This window comes from Struthio camelus, chromosome Z, assembly GCF_040807025.1.
Source record: "Struthio camelus isolate bStrCam1 chromosome Z, bStrCam1.hap1, whole genome shotgun sequence".
In the NCBI taxonomy this organism is placed as follows: domain Eukaryota; kingdom Metazoa; phylum Chordata; class Aves; order Struthioniformes; family Struthionidae; genus Struthio; species Struthio camelus.
This window is the reverse complement of record NC_090982.1, coordinates 5,367,490-5,385,839: the sequence shown is the minus strand read 5'-3', so window position 1 is coordinate 5,385,839 and position 18,350 is coordinate 5,367,490. Positions and strand designations below refer to the sequence as shown.

At 36.8% G+C, this 18,350-nt stretch overlaps 2 protein-coding genes across 6 annotated transcripts in view; one reads left to right on the top strand and one right to left on the bottom strand.

Moving 5' to 3' along the window:
* The window catches only part of IFT74 (intraflagellar transport 74), a 40,423-nt gene that overhangs the window by 111 nt on the left and 21,962 nt on the right, over positions 1 to 18,350 (top strand). The window contains exons 1-10 of one of the 3 annotated variants that reach the window (XM_068929063.1): positions 16 to 278; positions 485 to 625; positions 1,077 to 1,212; positions 1,733 to 1,781; positions 2,641 to 2,739; positions 2,902 to 2,962; positions 3,402 to 3,461; positions 4,550 to 4,611; positions 17,041 to 17,179; positions 18,227 to 18,289. In XM_068929063.1, coding sequence (XP_068785164.1) covers positions 509 to 625; positions 1,077 to 1,212; positions 1,733 to 1,781; positions 2,641 to 2,739; positions 2,902 to 2,962; positions 3,402 to 3,461; positions 4,550 to 4,611; positions 17,041 to 17,179; positions 18,227 to 18,289 — 786 coding nt within the window. In that variant the 5' untranslated portion in view covers positions 16 to 278; positions 485 to 508. The other 2 variants (XM_068929064.1, XM_068929062.1) reach the window with 2 other exon arrangements.
* On the bottom strand, positions 5,594 to 13,732 carry LRRC19 (leucine rich repeat containing 19). Of its 3 annotated transcripts, XM_068929066.1 has the most exons (6): positions 11,710 to 11,843; positions 10,935 to 11,027; positions 8,920 to 9,430; positions 8,519 to 8,728; positions 7,004 to 7,213; positions 5,594 to 5,762 (listed from the first exon to the last, which is right to left on the bottom strand). In XM_068929066.1, the coding sequence occupies exons 2-6, from the start codon at positions 11,016 to 11,018 to the stop codon at positions 5,710 to 5,712; spliced, it is 1,068 nt and encodes a 355-aa protein (XP_068785167.1). In that variant the 5' UTR covers positions 11,019 to 11,027; positions 11,710 to 11,843; the 3' UTR covers positions 5,594 to 5,709. The 3 variants fall into 3 exon arrangements, with proteins under 3 accessions (XP_068785167.1, XP_009678368.2, XP_068785166.1); XM_009680073.2 differs by lacking the exons at positions 5,594 to 5,762; positions 11,710 to 11,843 and adding an exon at positions 13,653 to 13,732 and having other exon boundaries at positions 6,270 to 7,213; XM_068929065.1 differs by lacking the exon at positions 5,594 to 5,762 and having other exon boundaries at positions 6,738 to 7,213.

Below are 18,350 nucleotides of genomic sequence, written 5' to 3'. Positions count from 1 at the left end.
CACGGGGGAGGGGGGGAGAAGGGCGTTAGACTCCATGTCCCAGCAGGGACCGCGCCACAGAGCGCAAGACGGGCAGGCGCGTGGCCGCCGCGGGGCCTCTGGGAGTTGTAGTCTTCACGGGTAGCTTGGGAGCGCGTCCTCCCCTCTCCCCTTGCAAGCGCCGTCCGGAACGAGATTTCTGAATCTCGCGATAGCAGGGAGCCGCGGTGGTTGGCCCGACGGTTGCTGCGATACCGGCGTCGTTGTCGGCGGAGGCTTAACGGCCGCTTGGGTGTCCGGTGAGGGCGAGGGGCCGTTGCTGCCTGCGGGGTATCTGTGTCCGCCCGGGCGGCCATGGCGGTCGCGGGTAGCGCGTAGTACCCGCGCCCCTCGGTGGCTGCTGGCTGTCCTTGGGTGCCGCCGCCCCTCTGCCTCTAGCTCTTTTCTCTGGTACTTTTTAAGAATCACTGCAAATCAAAGCACTACTTATTATGCTTCTTTCTAGGAGCAAGTTCAGAAGGAAACAGATATGGCCAGCAACCACAGGCCTCCAACAGCACGTCCTTCTTCAAGAGGAGGAGTAGGGGTGACAGCAAGGCCTGCCTCTTCGTTAAGGACTCCATCCGCAACCAGAACAGGAACAGCGGTGTGTTAAAAAATTGAATGTTGACTTTGATGTATTTAGATTTTTAACCAGGTTTTGGTAATTTTTCATGAGACAAACCATGGGTACCGTGACTGGGTTGATAAGTTCTCAGGAAGAAATGTAGGTTTTCTTGCTTTGTAAGCTCTGTAACGTTGAGTGAGAGGGGCCGAGGAAGTCTTGCATCAAGAGTTCACCTGGTATATCTTAAAAGCAGCAATGTTTCAGATGGAAATAGCAGTGGACAGGTTGGTCAGTGGTAATCACTTACCTTCCTGCAGCTGGACACTTGACTAAAGCTTGTTTACTGGGATATGTACAAATACTGACAGATTCCTAGGCGAACAATCTAAAGTTTAAAGGAGTCTCACTGTTAAGGTTTAATTGATTTGACAGTTGCACAGGGATAAAAAATTCATAATTCTGAGTTGAGATTTTTTTTGTTTTTGTCTAGATGCCTCCTAGTACATCAAGACCTGGTTCTCGTGGTGGTTCTTCAAGTACTGGAGGAGTGTTGCCATCTCAGATTAAAGTTGCAGACCGTCCAGTGACACAACAGGGATTAAGTGGAATGAAAATGGGAATGAAAGGTATTTTTTACTAAAGACAGCTATCAGCATGTCTGAAATATTTTTAAAGTAATATTTAAAAGATTTTAGAGGAAAACCTTTTTTATTCCAGAGTGCAGAGTGAATAGCTATGACTGGCAGGAGAAAGAAAAGGGCGATTAACACATCCCTCCTTGGTTTTCTTTGTTTTTGGCAATCAGAAAAAAAGGCTTTTCTGTGTCTAAGCTTTGTTATGATGTTCATATCTCACTAAAAATCCTTAAAAAGAAGAGGAGGATATAAGCTTTATCTTCTTCCAGCACTGCAGAACAATAAAAAATATTTTGTTACGCAGCAAATTTCATATAGCTAATTGGGCAATGTATATCTCTACTGCAGTCTAAAATGAATTTCTGCCTTGCCCTCATTTATTTTAACCAGGTAAAATCATTTGAGAATACTAAGGATGTGGCAATTTACTGCTTGTAAGTACTGCAGATGGGTGTGTTTTCCCCCCCATAATTTACAGGTCATCAGAATATCATTTGCTCTCCTTTGACAGGTCCTCAGAGACAGATAATGGATAAAACCTATTATCTTGGACTGCTGAGGTATGTGTTAACAATGGAAGGCTTAGTGCGCTCGTCCCTTTTTGCTTTATTCCAAGGAATGAAATGCAGCAACGTGAAGTTAAGAGTTGTATTTAATGATAACATGGGATAAGTGGTGTTCATTTATGGTATTTCTAGTACAAGAGTTATGAAGGCTATTTTGGACATGCTTTTTAGGGGAGAGGAATTTTATGCTTGTGTCTAGATACAAGTAGATATTTTGGCCATTTTGTTGTTGGGCTTGTTAAGTTAAATGCACTCTCCGCAGTATTAGTAACATGAGCGTCAGACTTTTTGAGCTTACTCTGTGCCACCTGATAGGTCTGAAAGCTCCAGTTGTATGAAGCAGCATTTCAGATGACAGACTTTTTGGTGTATGCTTCTGTTTGGTTAGAGGCAGTCCTTGGATTATACGTTGAGCTAGCACTAAAAAAGGCAAGGCCATTGTGGAACTGTATTGCATATGCTGCTTTGTCACGTGATCACATTGCAATATTGAATGATCAGTCCTAAGAGAGGTTGTTTTTAAAAAGGGATCATAGCCATGTTCTGTGAAAAGATTCTGTGTTTTTTTGCCAATCAGCCTGAGAAGAATTCGTGTCTCTTTTAGTGATGGGGCAAAAAGCAAAACATTTTATTTCATATCCAAACATTCCGTTGATTGTCTCGGATTCTATCTGATAGAACTACTCTGCTTTTTTTCCTCATTTCTCCAGCTCTTCTTTCAAATAGCTGATTAGAAACATGATGCAGACCTACTGGTTGCACATAACTGATAATAAAGTACCACTGTCTCAACTATGTTTCAGTTGCACGTTTAAAATTGAATAATTCTTTTTTGTTTAATGCCTTTTTGCAGAAGCAAAATAAGTGACCTCACAGCAGAAATTAACAAGCTGCAAAAAGAAGTAGAAATGTACAACCAAGAGAATTCTGTCTATCTGTCGTATGAGAAAAGGTGAGATGTGTTGCAGCTAATGGAATTTTGGCTTTTTTCAGTCACAAGACTATATTCTAGGATACTGTGCAAGCTTTAGGGAACCATTAAATAATTATTTTATTTTATTTTAATATATGTAGTGCTTCCTTTTGTAAGTTTGGCTTTTTGTTTTGTGTTTAGGGCAGAGGCTTTAGCTGGTGAAATCAAAGAATTTCAAGGTCAGCTAGCAGACTACAACATGGTATGCTGCTGTCAGGTTTTGATACTCAGCACTATCCCTTCTGCCGTTTGCTTTGTACTGTCTTTGCTTAATTTCAGCATCGCTGTAAAAATGTACTGGTTAATACTACCTTTCATTGAGCTGTTGAAAAGGGATGAAGTGGAACTTAAGGAAAACATAAAAGAAGAAAACGTAGGAGATGCAGCTGCACATAGATTTAAGTTACTGCTGCATAATAGTTGTTGATTTTGTACAGTTACATATGAGGATGATTAATTCTGAAAACTGTGTTTAATTTGTTCAGATTCCTACATCCTTTTTTTCTTATTTTCCATTTGCAATAATAGAAATTTGCTGTGTGCTGAGTGCTTTGTGCGTTGGTACCTATTTGTCTGATATTTTTGTTGTGTAGTTAAAAGAAAGAAGAGTACTAATAGCTTGGAATTCTGTCTTGTTTCAGCTCGTGGATAAACTTAACACCAGTACTGATATGGCAGAAATGATTAGTGATTTCAATATGGTAAGAATTAGAGTTTTTGCTGTGCTTCAACATAAAATGAAAAACTGTGTGTTACTTTATTGGCACTTTTAAAGCATGCTATCCTATGACATATATAAAAAGCATTGCTCTAATTTAAAACTTCTGTAATTATTTTCCCAAATAAATTGAGCATAATACTTGGTGACATAAATGCTCGCAGTGATACAATTGTCTGAAACGTTGCCTTCTAAGCTCTGTGGTAGTGTTTCCGTCTTTTCGATAAGAGAAGGTTATCTTCCCAACACAATTTACCAGTGTTGAAATGTATTGTTTATTTGACTAGGAAGCAGAGAACACTAATCTTCTGAAAGGCAAACTCACTGGACTGTGTTGCCATGTAAAGGTGCCTGAGCTTCTGGAACCTTATTTCTTTTTTGTTTTCCACCCTTTAAATTATTCCAGCATAGTAATTATTAAATAGCTCTATGTCATGACAAACAACAGAAACCATGAACTTTGCTCTTCCTTGCGTTTCTTTCTTGATGTTCTAAGTTAGTAAGATTGTGCCCCTAGGCAATAAGGGGCATTAATCCTGGTCCATTCCTCGTGCTCATTTTGTCCATAAGCAAAAGGAAGTAGTGTTAGAAAAGGTCGTTTTGATAGAATGAAAAGCCAACTATTTATTTCTTAGACAAAATAAATAATTTTTCTTCACATTTAACGGAAAAATAAGGTCACAACATCGATGTCATAAAAACAGGAATGCTTTGCAAGTGTCACACTATCTGTAGGCTTAAACAGTGTTTTGCCAAGAAGTGCCCCATTAATGAATTCCACAGTAATAGTGAATTAATTTATTACAAATTTGATAGTATTTCATTCTCAAAAACAGAGACAGTGAATGCCTTCTTATTTCCCTTGACCTTCAGTGGAAGAATGCAATTGCAGAAACCATTTCATCAGTTTCACCTGGGAAAACTTCTGGAGCAGGAGGCCTCTGCTGCTTCTTGCTCTACTGCATTCTGAGCAGCCTCTTGCTCATTTAAATGCAGCTTTGAATTTGTGCATAGAATCTGTATTTTTCTTAGCATATTAATTTTGTTGTGTGCTTTTTTGTTTGTTTTTAGTTGAAGGTTCAGAATGACCGGGAAGCTCAGAGTGTGGATATAATTTTCACAGAAAAACAAGCGTAAGTATATTATATGCCTCTCAGAAGTTGTTAAATCACATCTGAGCTTGGTAAAATAGGGAAGATTGAGACGTGATCTAATTCAGAAGTTCCCTCACAGTGCCATGCGTGCAACAGTTTCAGAATCAGTGCCAGGCTGCAGCTGGAGTTCCTGGCTTTTAGCTCTTCGGAGTAACTGCCGTGGAGATGCTTACCATCTCATTTAAGAGGAGTTCAAGTGGGGGTGGAGATTCTTTGGCTTTCAGGGACCTAATGTCAAGGTCATGGTTTTTGGAGGTTTTGCTGTGCTGTGTAAGTTAGGAATTGGAGACTTGACAGGAGGAAGCAGAAGATAAATTATGTTGCAAATGCGGTCTTTGCTGCTCCCTTTTCTAGTAGTGATAGTAATACCTTATGGAGGTGGTGGGGCTGTCATACCCGATCCTGTTCTTCCCTTTGATATGAAACAGAGCAAAAGGTAATTATCGCTAATGTTTTAAGGGCACCCGTTGCCAGTAGAAACACTAAACTAAATTAAAATTAGGAGCTCCCAATTTAACTAACGTGTGGTACCTTTCTCTGTTAAACATTATCTAATGATGGCAACATGCTGTCTACCATGGCCCCTGACTTATGTTTCAAAGACAAAAAAACTCAGCTGGACAGCTTCTTTATATGCAACTTCTATAGTCTGTAGTACAGACAACTTTTATGTATCCAACAGGCTTCTAAAATAAGTTTAAAAATAATTTCCAATATGCTTTAACAATAATGGTAGTTTCTAGCTAGGTGAAAAACTCAAAAATATTTTTCCTCCACATGGCTTTTAAGAGACTCACTTGAAAACAGAAATTATTTCTTTCCGTTTTCTGGTCCTGTTTCTCTACTTCACATTGAACTGTCATCAGAGTGCATTCCTCTAGATACTTGAACAAAATCTTACCTAAGTTTTAGATACTGGCTGGCCATAGGCCTCAATATGTTCATCTCTGTCATCCCTGGATGATTCTGTGCATGCGCATAGGCACGTTCATAGCTAGGTGGGAAATTTTAAAATCAGTACATGAGACACCTGCATAGGTTAGGTGTCTCAGGGATTCTTAGATCACGGTTCAAGATTTAGAAGCTTGTTGGTTTGAGTGTGATCTTCACTTCACAGCGGACGTACACAGCTGTTGAAAATTAATTATGGAGTTTTAAGTATACTAAAACACATACGTATTCCACTGTGCACAAGATTTTGTGATACATTTTTAACTTGTTAGTGAGAACTCTATATATACTTAAGTAATACTACCAACTGTCCAAGAATAGATTAAAATCATGTTTAAATTCTTATTATTTCATCCTGTAGATATTGAAAGAACTGCTTCTGATCAAACTGTACAGTGCAGAACATTATTACTCTTAATTTATGTTTGCTTTTGTGAAAGAAAAAAATACGTAGGTAGTAGCTTTTTTTTTTTTGCTTATTGTACGTAATTCAATAAGGATGATACTAAGTTTTAAAAACAGCAATTTGCTGTTTAATAATGAGCCATTTTTCAATAACACTTTTGTGTTTGACGGCTTGCACATGTATCTGTTTTATCCTGTTAAATGTCTTTTCAAGTGTTAATAGAATGTCAAGAGAAAAGACTTGGTTCAGTAGCAAAATAAGACATAAAGGCGTTACATATGCAGTAATGTTAATTTATTGTTGTATTGTATGTGAGCACATTTAAGCCAGCAGAAAAGTTAGCTTATTGTTCTGCTAATTCAAGTGAAAAAAAATCTGCATACCCTTCTCTAACTGGAGGATGTTAGTTTTGCCTAACAGACTATGGAGCTGTGATACCACTACTTTGTATTCAGTCCACAGTCTGGCCGTGGTCTGCTTCAGCACTTTAGATGAATTATTTTTTCTCTCTGAGCTTCCTCACCTTTAAAGCATCAGTAATAACGTTAGCTTCACAAACTGTTTTGTAAAGATTTGGTCAAGTTAAGCAGCGTACAATAAGCTTTTTTTTTTCCCAAAGAAATGATCAAGTAGGTTTTCATGTAAGATAGATGATGCGTATTCTTACATGTTTTGAAATATTCGTTATGACAGTAATGCATGCTTGTTACCTGTTTTTTTGGCTTCGTGATTCATGCAATAATACCTTGTTATAGATTTGACCAGATGAAAGAGAAAGAGATGGACTGCTCAGTGTCATTTTTTATCATACATAAGGTAACAGAATATGCAAGGCTGAATAGATTGAACAAGGTTACTACAGTTTTGAAAGTCAGATCATCCATTATGTAAGAAATTAGCTCTCCTCAGTTATTCCATGAGTATCTATATATTTATCTTCAATAAATCCGTCCTCCTCAGGCACAAATGCATGAATTTTCTCAAATATTACTATGGAATGTTCATTATTTGTACCTGATACAGTGGGAAAAGAATTCGTATCAGCTGAGAACTCTTGTTCAAACATCTCTGGGTCATTTTCTTCCAGACGACGGTGATTGTAGCTGATCAAGTGGCGATACCATGTTGGACATTTTATAGCAGTAAAAATCAGGAGCGTAGTGCTTAGGACAAACCCTAGGACACCCACTAAGAAGGTCCAACTTTTGCCAAGAAGTGGTAACTCTTTAAAACAGACAAGAAAGAAAAATCTTTATGTGTAATACCTAAAAGAACTGTAATATGAATTTTTTCATAGTTGGATTGAGCTCATGCAATAAAAGATTAGAGGGGAATTAGTGACTCCAAAGGATTAGTAAAATGTTATTTCTATACTACTAGAGAGCCTTTGCCGTCACTTAGAACAAAAATGCGTGTATATCTCATATATTTCCTAGCACTGTAAAGAAATATGCATATTTATCAGTACATAAATATACATCCCATGCATATTTATCAAAATTAATTAATTTCCTCAAAGTCAGCTGAAGTATTGGGACAAATGCAAGATAAAATAATCATTTTTCAAAATTTAACCCCATTCCAGGATTATATGTTGAAATGGGAAAAATCATCAGTCATTGACTTTAGTTTCTGGTTCCCACTCTTAAGTTGATATGGTGAGGATGTCTGCACCTGGACATACTATTTCTTTTGTCTGGCGTATTCCTTCAGTTATAATTTTTTTATAATAAAATTTCAATAGATTGTAGGTGCTAATAGTCTTTATTTACAAATTGTTTTTATATGCTGGCTGCTGCTGTAGAATACATTCAGCTGCTGCAGCAGAAAGAGTTTGTGATGGCTTACAGTCTTTGTGTATCTGGAGATCAGTATTTCTACTTTATCTGAAAGCAAGGAGTGAAGCATTTCAAGATGGGAGAACAGAGAGGAACATTAATTTAGATGGAAGAAAAAGAAAATAATTGGTTTTTGCCAAAAGGAAAGAGAAAGAGTGTTACAGTGTGATGATGGAATTAGCCTCAGGAGGTGAAGAAAAGGGTCTGAAGATATCACTGAAGATTTTAAAGAACATGGGACAGGCACATCCATGTCCTTTACACTGAACTGCAGTAGAGGGCAGGACTATAATTAATAGGCTTGCTTTTTTACGTATTGAGACAACAACTACATCCGGAAAAAAACTAATTTGGAAGAAGAGGTGGCAGATTTGTAAGATGCTTTCCTAGTTCTGTTAGACAGACCCATACAGTTGTTTGAATTTTAATCCTTTGACATTTTCATATGATGAATTTGTAGTTTCATTTGAGAGGTAAGGTGTGGTTTATTTGTTTTGAGTGCTTATTAAGTAAAACTCGACATTTACTATGATGTTTTTACAGCCTAACACAATTTGGAAATAGGACTGTCTTCATAGCCCTAGCTTTTATGGAAAGTTTACAATATACTAGGAACACAGAACAATTTAAAAAACACGAGACAGCAAATTGAATAGCATATACTCAGTAAAGGGGAACATCGATGTATTACCTACACGCGTTCCATTGCCGCTGGTAACGTTTGAAGAAGCCAGAGATGTTAGAAAGGCAATGCTTTTAAGCTTGTTGGCAGAAGTGGAAGTTACAGTGGTTTCTAAAGAATCTTTTTTCAAATCACAGTCAGTTGTCTGGATAACTGCAGTCTTGATAGAAATTATTTTCTGAGTGTTTGGGTATGCACATACAGTGTTGTTTTCATTTTCTGTGAATATGAACAATGAAGAGGCTATGAGATACTAATGAATTGACAGATTTAAAACATGTCCATGGATAACTCGTTTATTATTGCAAAATATGATTTATGGATAAGTTGATGCTGGATGTTATTCAACTAGAAAAAAACAAGGTAAGGCTCTTTGACGTAAACAGATATGAAATGCTGCTTTTACGTACCCATTGTCACGTTGGAGGTAGTTAGCCATTTCTGTAGATCAAGAAGGCCACAGGAACAGTTCCATGGGTTTCCAGCTAAGATGACTGTAATCAACTTAAAAGATGTTTTTATATGAAGAGATTTCAACAGGTTATCCTGTAGATTCAAAACTGTCAGACACTTCAACGATGTAAATACATCTGAATCTAATTGAGTAATGTTGTTATGGAGTAGATTCAACTTTGAGAGTTGATTTAAGCCTGCAAACGCTGCTTGATGTACTGTGATAATATGATTATTACTGATATCCAGGATTGTGAGTTTTGTCAGATTGCAGAAGCTGTTATTAGGCAGTACAGTAATTACATTTTCATTTAAGTAGAGTTCAGTGAGATTAGTAAGCCTTTGAAGAACCTTTCTGTCACTGTCATTTAAAGTGATTTTGTTATTTTTGAGGCTCAATTTGGTAACGTTTTGGCAGAGGTTAATGGGGATAGCACAGAGGTTTTTTCCAAACTCCTCACAAGTGACCTGTTGAAAACAAGAGAACATTGAGAATTAAAATAAATCTTGAAGGGAAATCTGAAGACCATGGAATTCCAATGATGACCACTGATGGAACAAAAAATCTTTTTTGTAATTGGTCATGCCAGCCCTTTGAAAGAGAAGTTCTACCCGTCTTCCTGCAATTCTGTTTGTTTTTCTTAATTTGCTTGTGGACTCATAGTATAGGAGAAGGAATTGTTTTGCTGTATCAGAGACCTGAAATTCCAAAGCACATAGACGAAAACTCTCTTTGAAGTGCAGGGCACATTATGTGATTGTCAGCCAAAATATAGTCATTTTAGCACTACTAATTCCAAAATAATATGCTTTTTTGGGGGGGGGTTCAAATATGAAAGCTGTTTGATCATAAAAAGGATTCCTTTCCACATAATCCGGAAACACCAAAAGAAGGTATCATAGAGGAACATAGATTCAAGAATGAGAATTAATTCAAGTGTGCTTTTTTGATATATATATATATTTTTTTTTTTTTTAGTAATGATATTTACTTTTTGTAACAGCTTTGGAACAGATTTTCAGCCAAAGATTTAGTACATATTGTTATTGTAAATACGGCACTTGAATTTGTCTTGGGTTTCTGGATTAAAATTTAACACAGTTGCAGTCTTTAGGCTAGAGAATGTTTACTCTCCATGCCTTGAAATATTTTCTATTTTCTGAAAAGGGTAGTTTTACGTGTATGTATATGCATGCAGATTACAGTTAAGTGTCAAGATGCTTTAACTGGCTTTAAATTAGCTTCAAAGTCCTGGAAACAGCTTGGTTGTGTTACCCTCTTCCAAACAAGTAACCCGTGCTCAATTTGTTGCTACTGTGGCCGGATTGAGTCTAGATGGCTTGTTTAAAAATAAATGGATGTGACCTGACTGTTCTACACTGTACATACCCTTCATACACCTTTTTTTGTTCTTCCTGTTCATCCCAAAGGTAAATAAACAGCCACAGTACTGTAAGCCATGAGTCAGGGCGAACACTACAATACTCGTTTTACCACTTGACAGTTAATCAAGACTCCCTTCTTTCCCTCCATTCTCCCAAAATACAAAATCTATTAAATTAATATTTGAAAGAATGCTTTAAAATTCAAGTATCTTATATTCATTTGGACTTGACTTGGGCAGCTGTTAAGTCAATAATTCTTTCTAGCTTGAGCACTAGTTAGCCTTTTCCAAAGAACTGTTGCTTTTTAGGCCTGTTCCAAACTGTATAAAGACAAAGGATACACTCCTGTGGTCTGCAGTGAGATTTGACTGAGATATAAAACCATCTCAAATGTATTTTAGTGCTGTTCCACCTCTAATGATTACTGGCAGCTCATTGTCCACTTCATAAAAATCCTTGACTTTTTGTTTGTCTATAGGCGCTTCTTTCTTCAAGTATTTGATGTTCATAATATTATTTTTAAAATATGTTCAGTTTCTAGCATGTCTTTCAAAAAAGGGGTAGTTTACAGACATATACAACTTACAATTTGAGAAGTAACGTTGCAATCAGCAGTGACTGGATTCCAAAACAGTGTTCCAGCCCAGATCATGAACCAAGAGAGTTTCATGTTCAGAATCTACCAAAAAAGAACACTTTTGTATATTAAAACCAGAATTTCAGTTCCTTCTGTAGTAGTTCTTTAATGGATTAATAGATGTAGTTGTTTCAATGCTAATATATTTTGTTCCACACAATTATTGTCAAATGTATAAGGAAGAAAATAATCTTCGCTTAACAGCCTTAATGCATTCAGCTTTCACTGAATTTGGATAAACCTAAAACCAAGTGACCAGGCAGAATCAGCAGATTAAAAAGAGACTAAACAAGTTAGCGAACAACAGGTGCATACATGGGTAAACGGAATAGGCAGGAGTGCACACATTAGTATCCCTAATAAAGCAGTTGTGGACACTAGAAGAGTATGAGAGGAATAAACTGCAGAAAGTGTCCAAGCCTGCATGCTTTCTCCAAATAATTTCTCTTTTCGTCACTGATGGAGGCAGGATAACATACTAGATGGATTGTGGGTTTGTCGAGTCAGGCATCTTTTATGTTGTTATGCATGTTCTTAAGCAGCTTTTTGTAAATTTATAATGAGTAGATTGACCTTCATGGTATTTATGATCCATAGTATAACATATATCATGTCATGTAAACATGCACCCCTGCGCTATGAAAGTCTAATGGTTGCTTTGGTCTTTTGAACTAAGAAAACACAATTCAGTCTGTAGTGCTGAATTTTTTGAAGAGGTACATACCTTATTTTTTGAAAGTCAGGAGAGCTTTTCTGACAAATGGTGACATTAACTTCTCTCAGAAAAAGTGTAACTCATCCATATTCTCCTTAGAATCAGGCATTATTTGCAAGATCTACTCATTCTGAACAGGAATATCCAATCTTTTCCATCAAATATTAAAGTGATTTCTATTTGTGCCAGATTTGAACTAAAATGCATGTAAAAGGTAGATTATTATTTTGATGATATTTTTACACTTTTTTAAAGCATCTGAAGTCTCTTAGAGAAAAGATTAAAAAAAAAAGAGAGAAAAAAGACCAAAAGATAAGAATAGATAGTTGTTTAAAATGTTTACTGTATCTTTAGCAGCAGCGCGTATTCACTGAATTTAACAGAAAAAGGAAAAAAATTGTGTAAGGAAGCTCAGCTGCACCAGCAAAGAATAATACCAAATCTAAGAAGTCAGACAGATGGCAAAATAATTCCATCACTTCTTAAAAAGGTTGCTAGGAAGCCTCTGCATTTATTATCAGCATGATAATAGATGAGAACACAGGACAAACTGGTCAAATGTAGTTGATCGCCTCTCTGCATTTGTGTCTCTGATCCAGGACTGACCTTAGTCACGTAACTGAATTTGTGTGGTAACTTTCTCACTTTTTTGAAAGAATGAGAGGATAAATGGCACGTTTACTGCCCTGATCCACTGTGTAAATCTACAGCTTTTTGAAATTTGCATTAAATGCATACAAAGTTCATAAACTTTTTTTCACCAGATTATCAGCAGCAGGGACAAGTGGCTGCAACAGCAGCCACTGTGGTATTAGGCAATAAGTTCTTGTCTTATAATAATACAGTTGGCCTACTGTTGGGTTCTTGGCAATAATAATACTGTTGGCCTGTATGCTTTTTGGAGCCAGTTTTTGTATTGCTAGTGGTAAACATAACAGTGTCTGAACACTTGTTGCAGACTATGTTTACAGTTGGAATTTGTTTTTTGTTTACAGTCGGAATTTGTGGCATACTTGGAGTTCATAGATATTTCTTCCAAACAATTCAGAAACAGAGTAGAAGCAGGCCTTAACCAGGTAGTCTAGGAACAGATTAACAACATTATTTTGGTTTGGAGAGTTAAAGAAAAATTACTGTAGTTCATAGAGTGGGGAAAATCCATACACGTTTATTTAAAATTAATCAATTTATAAATTATCTATACCAGTTATTCAAGTTAAAAATCGAAGTAAATCAAAAAATCTTTTAAAAATTTAAGCAAAAAGTTAATAAATCTCAGTGAAAGGGATGCCATCAACTTGAAAATCATTCTTCTCTCTAAAAATTCATGCAATTATGTTAAAAACACACAACACACTTCCGGGTTTTTTCTTTCATGTCTCTTCAAAAGTCGGGTTTTTTTTTCGTAAAGACGACTTCCTCTACTACTCTACTACAAGGAAGGGAAGGAACCCTTATAATCAGTAGAAGAACAGAAAAACATCCATAAATTAATTGCAATGTAGCTTTTCACTAAAACCATATTTAAAGAAGACTTGCCAATTAAGGTAATCATTTTAGAAAAATATTGAGGCTGGCAATACATTGATAATATCTTGACGTTTTCTTCTAATTAGAGCTCACAAGTGTTTTCTTAAAAAGTTTTCCTTGGAGAGGTTTTGAAGATTTGTTCATTTAATAACTGCTGTTATTTTTCTCATATTTGTAAAGAAAAAGGCAGATTTGGGGAGGTAGTGGAGTTTATATATTCAAGTAGTCTACTTTTCAAAAAGAATCTGACTGTTCTCTTTACTGAACCACAATTTACTTGACAGCATGGCATGTCCAAGGTTCGTAGTAATTCCTGAACCTTTAACGCATCCCAGGGTATATCTTATTCCAACGTAGCAGCCAAGTTGCACTATCAAATCCTTGCCTGCATTTTGAAAAAGATCTGGTGCCGAGCGTCTTACCTTTCTGTTGCTTCTTAGAGACAGCGTATGTACATATGAGTATACTTTCCCGTGCTCTGACAATGATATGGTGCAACAGCACTTGGTTTTTATCAACCTTTGTACCTGATGAATAAGCAGGAGCTTAAAAAAAAATGAAACTAGAACATCTTTAGCAAAAGATTGACTAGGTTGAGCAATTTCTTATAATGGGCTTAGATTTAATTAGATCTGCAGCCAATAGGAAAGTCTAATAGTAATATACTTAGGTATCAAGTTCCAGGTTACACAGGAAGCACTAAGGTAAAATGCCACGGGGAATTTACAAGCGAGCGAGGTTATGTTCAGTTAAAGAAAGATTTTTTTTTAACGTGATCCAACCATCAAATGAATAAAATTTCATTATCTTTAAAGAATTTCAGGCATTTGGAGACATCTGTTATATGGGAGGTATTTTGTGAAGAAAATCTGACAGAAAATGATACCGTCATTTGAGAGCATGTCTATAAACACATTCTCGAAGGGATTATATTGATATATACACAGTATGGCGAGGAAATTTTTATTGTATTGGTACTTACTCTGTAAGCCTCATTCTCTCCAATGCATAGCAGGAAACTACAGAAAGGTTTAGGTTGCTGTCCTTCTCCATTGATCTCAAATACTTGGCTAAGCAGGAAGCATTTTACTTCACTAGTTCTTTGTGATGTTTTCGCTACTTTGCTTTTTGCTTAGTATCACAGAACATTCTGCATGTTTTCCAAGCCTCAGCCTTGGTTCAGTTTCCCCATAGTCTTCAAAAGTTATAAATTATCCTTATATGATTGCTATTGTTAATATTTCCATTACCTATTAGAAAAGCAGTTTCACCTTCTGTGAAAGTAGGCTACCGGAGGGGATGGATCTCTGATAAATCAGTGATTTCTGCTATTAGGGACATACTGGATAAGTTTGAGGGATCTTGCTCCATGTTCATATCCTATAAGAAAAAGAGACTTGCCTCAGGTAAGGAGGCTGCTCAGTAACATAGCCACACCCACATTAAATCAGTGGGACTGAAAAAGTAGACGTTCTTTCCTTATTCTGCCATACATACTTGCAGTTCTCTGAGGAGAATTCAGTGCAGTTTGGAGACAGCACTGTCTTCAGCAGCAGCAACTCATTCTGCATGCTGTTTTGGAACATGGGAGGAACGTAGCAAGTAGTGTTCTTCTTTTCCTCCCGAAACACTCCAATATTTCCAGAAAAAGGCACTATTTGTATTTAAAGGTAAGCTCCCTGTAACTGACTGAGAGCCTCTCCAGAACAGTTACATCTAGTGTGGCGATGTATTCCAGGTATCAGCAACCTTGTCATTTTCTTGCATCCTTCCTTGCCAATTCTGTTTTCATTAGTGCCTCCTGTTGGGCTTGATTTGCTGCTGAGACCTAGCAACAATTTTCATAGGCATGAGGAGGCCCAGAGAAAGAAGCTTCTGTACAGTCGCAAGCAAACTAGTGTCGTAGCTTAAGAACATACTTCATGTAAGAAGTTACCCCTTTCCACCATGAAGAGGAACATAATAATCCAGTCATAGACGGATGGATTTACTGCAGGGGCCTCATTCTTTGGGCTGGTTTTGAACAAACCACCTTTACTCTCAGCAGTTTGTTCCATGTACCTTCATATTACAATTATCTAGCGTTTCTTGGGCAGTTCTACTGCACAACGAGGAGCATAGAACATCATCACTTCCGTTTCTTTCTTCACCATCAGGCTCCAAAGCATCTTTGCAATGCAGTTTGCCATACCGGTGGCTCAGCCACCTCGAATTCTTGGGCATTACAGATCTTTCCTGAAGCTGATTGAAAGGTTTGTTCCACTCGTGAATAATCACTGGAGGTAATGGAATGAGAAGGAGAGGCTGTGAGAGCTGGGATAGTTTAGCCTCTAGAAGAGAAGGCTCTTGAGGGTAATCTTATTAATGTGTATAAATACCTAATGGGAAGGAGTAAAAAGGCAGAGACAGACTGTTCTCAGTGGTGCTGATTGACAGGACGAGGCAATGGACACAAATGTTTTTTTTATTTTAAGGGTGGTCAAATATTGGAACAAATTGCCCAGACAGGGTATGAAGGCTCCTGACTTGGAGATTCTTAAAATAAGCTTCCTGGACAAGGCTCTGACAAAACTGCTCTAGCTGATCCTACTTTGAGCAGCGGGGTTGGAGTAGACGACCTCCAGAGGTCTCTTCCAACCTCAACTGTACTGTGCTTCTATGAAATATTAATCATTCCCTTATTGTGAAAGTACTCTTTTGCAATTCTATTATTTTGCACCATCTTTTGAGCCTGAGGGTGTTTTTGTTTGTAATTGTTGATCTGATAATATCAGTCATATACTTTGCAATTTTTAACATCTTGCAACTCAGGAGGCGTTGGTGAAAAAAGGAAGAAAAATAAACAAATCTGGAAGGAAGGTGTCCAACTAATTTTGTCATTTCTAATAATAGAGGTGACTTTAGAAACAGGCAAACAGTCTAAATAATCCTTCCTGAACTGTAAAGGGAGGGCTTTTTGAGGAAGAAGGTATACTCTTCAGCTTCTGCTCAGTTTTTATTCATTTCCTTTATCTTCTCTTCAGCTATGTTCTGAAATTATGAAACTCTCTAGCTTTCATGAATGTCATAGAAATTCGTAGGAATGTCACAGAAATTCACATGAATTAGACTCTACACGAAGCCCTGGAAAGAACTCTTTATGCGTTCCTTGATTCTGCTAATATGTTTGCCTGTACAATGCTACAGCTGTGCATTGGTAGAAAATTTTTTGTTGGTTACAGTCTCTTGATTCTTCTAATGGGATTACAATCATGAATCAGGACAGTAATGAACTAGTAATTCTGTCATGAATGAGAAGCTCCACACTGCCCAAGTATCATAAGCTGCTCCCCATTGTTAAGTAATCCAACGATTCATTGTTAGAAGAAGGCCTTTTACTCATCACTGTCCAGCACCAGTGAGTACTGCTGTCTTTATAATATGTTTTCTTTATGTGCATTCACAAATCATATTCCAGCTTCTTTATTTCAGAATTCATTGACTGAGAAAAACTCAGAGGGAAGAGTCCCCTTCAGTTCCGGGGACTATCCTTGCAGATAGGGTTGGGGGTATTGGGAAGTATAAAATGAGTACTGTGAGGGCAAAGAAGTCTTCATTTGCTGTACCTCGTGATGAGAATGTTTATGTAGCTAATACAGCCCCAGGAAGATCAGATACAAGAAGATAACTCCTCTTTGGAGAGTCTGCTTAGTTTTGTGCTAGGGGATCATTTCAGGGAGATCGAAGCCAGATTGCAAACCAGAGTTTGAAATGCGTGCTTAAAATAAACATCAATTAGTAAAAGTTACAAACGTATGCTATTTTTTACAGCAAAGAAAAATTAATTCAAGCTGTGGAAGATGATATTGAATGTCAAAAAAAAGTAGCAGATGACATAATAAAAGACATGTCTCAGGAAAATCAGATGAAATATATGGAGATGAAGGCTGCAAATGAAAAACTCTGCCAGGTTAGTTTGTTTCATATTACATATCTAAAATCTTTCTGAATCCAAGTCTGTAAGTTCCAGATACAATTTAACTATTAAAGAACTTGAGAACTGAGTAATATAACAGAAAAGCTTGCTGGTATCTTAAGTGCCTGATAAATTGTAGGAGTGCCTGAAAAATAAATTATATATTGTAGGAGTTCCTGAAAAATGAATCTAGCAACTAACAAAAAAAACATACTATTTATTTCTTATTTAAAAAAATGATGTTCATCATTTTCTTCCTTTCAGATTTGGAGATTGACACACATGTAGCTTTTAAGAACCTGTGTAGTCCTTAGATATTTAGGCAAATGTGTAAAAAATATGCAAAAGGGAGAAACAGTCCTAGCTTTTTTTTACTTCACTCTAAGTAAAGATATTTCCTCCTGTGTACAAAAATGAATCTGAGTTTTGTTGTTTGTTGTTGTTATTGTCTATCTGTATGAACAGGAAAAGTAAACTGGGCTTTTTAAAATTCACGTGACTTCACTGATATCATTATTAACAAAAGAAATAAGATCTCTAGGATAGGAATAACCTCATCTAACTTCAGACATACATTCTTAGTAAGACTCCCTGTTATAGTCAGTATAAAGACATAAGCATCTTCTGAGGTGAATGCTTCCCACCTGGATCACTATCCAAGGGCTAGCTATCTCTTTAATGACTATAAATAAATTGTGGCGGCTAGCTCAGATTTGAGAGTCTGACTTCAAAGATCTAAAGTGGAAATGATCAATTCCACTCTTAATACTACTTTTAAAAAATATGATGCAAAAAAAGTACAAACAATTTTTGATTATAGCCTAACTACAAATAACAATAATAAGTTGTTTATTGAAAAAATTGGATGCTAAAAGTAAGTAGATTTCATACCTGAGCTATTTGGAGAAGCTGGACGTAATGCAGTCATTTGTATTTTTAAAAAGATCAATGAGATGTTTTAAATGCTAAGTTGTCAAACAAGAAAGGTAAATCTCACCACATAGTAATTCTTAGCTAAATTTTGCATTTTTTCCTCTTTAGGAATTGGTTGTTCAACAGCAGGAGCTGGATGCGCTGAATGTAAAGGAGGAGTCTCTAAGAGCTGTATGTGTGACAACAACCAGTCATCATACCAATTTTTCCTGATCTCTAATGTCAAAAACAA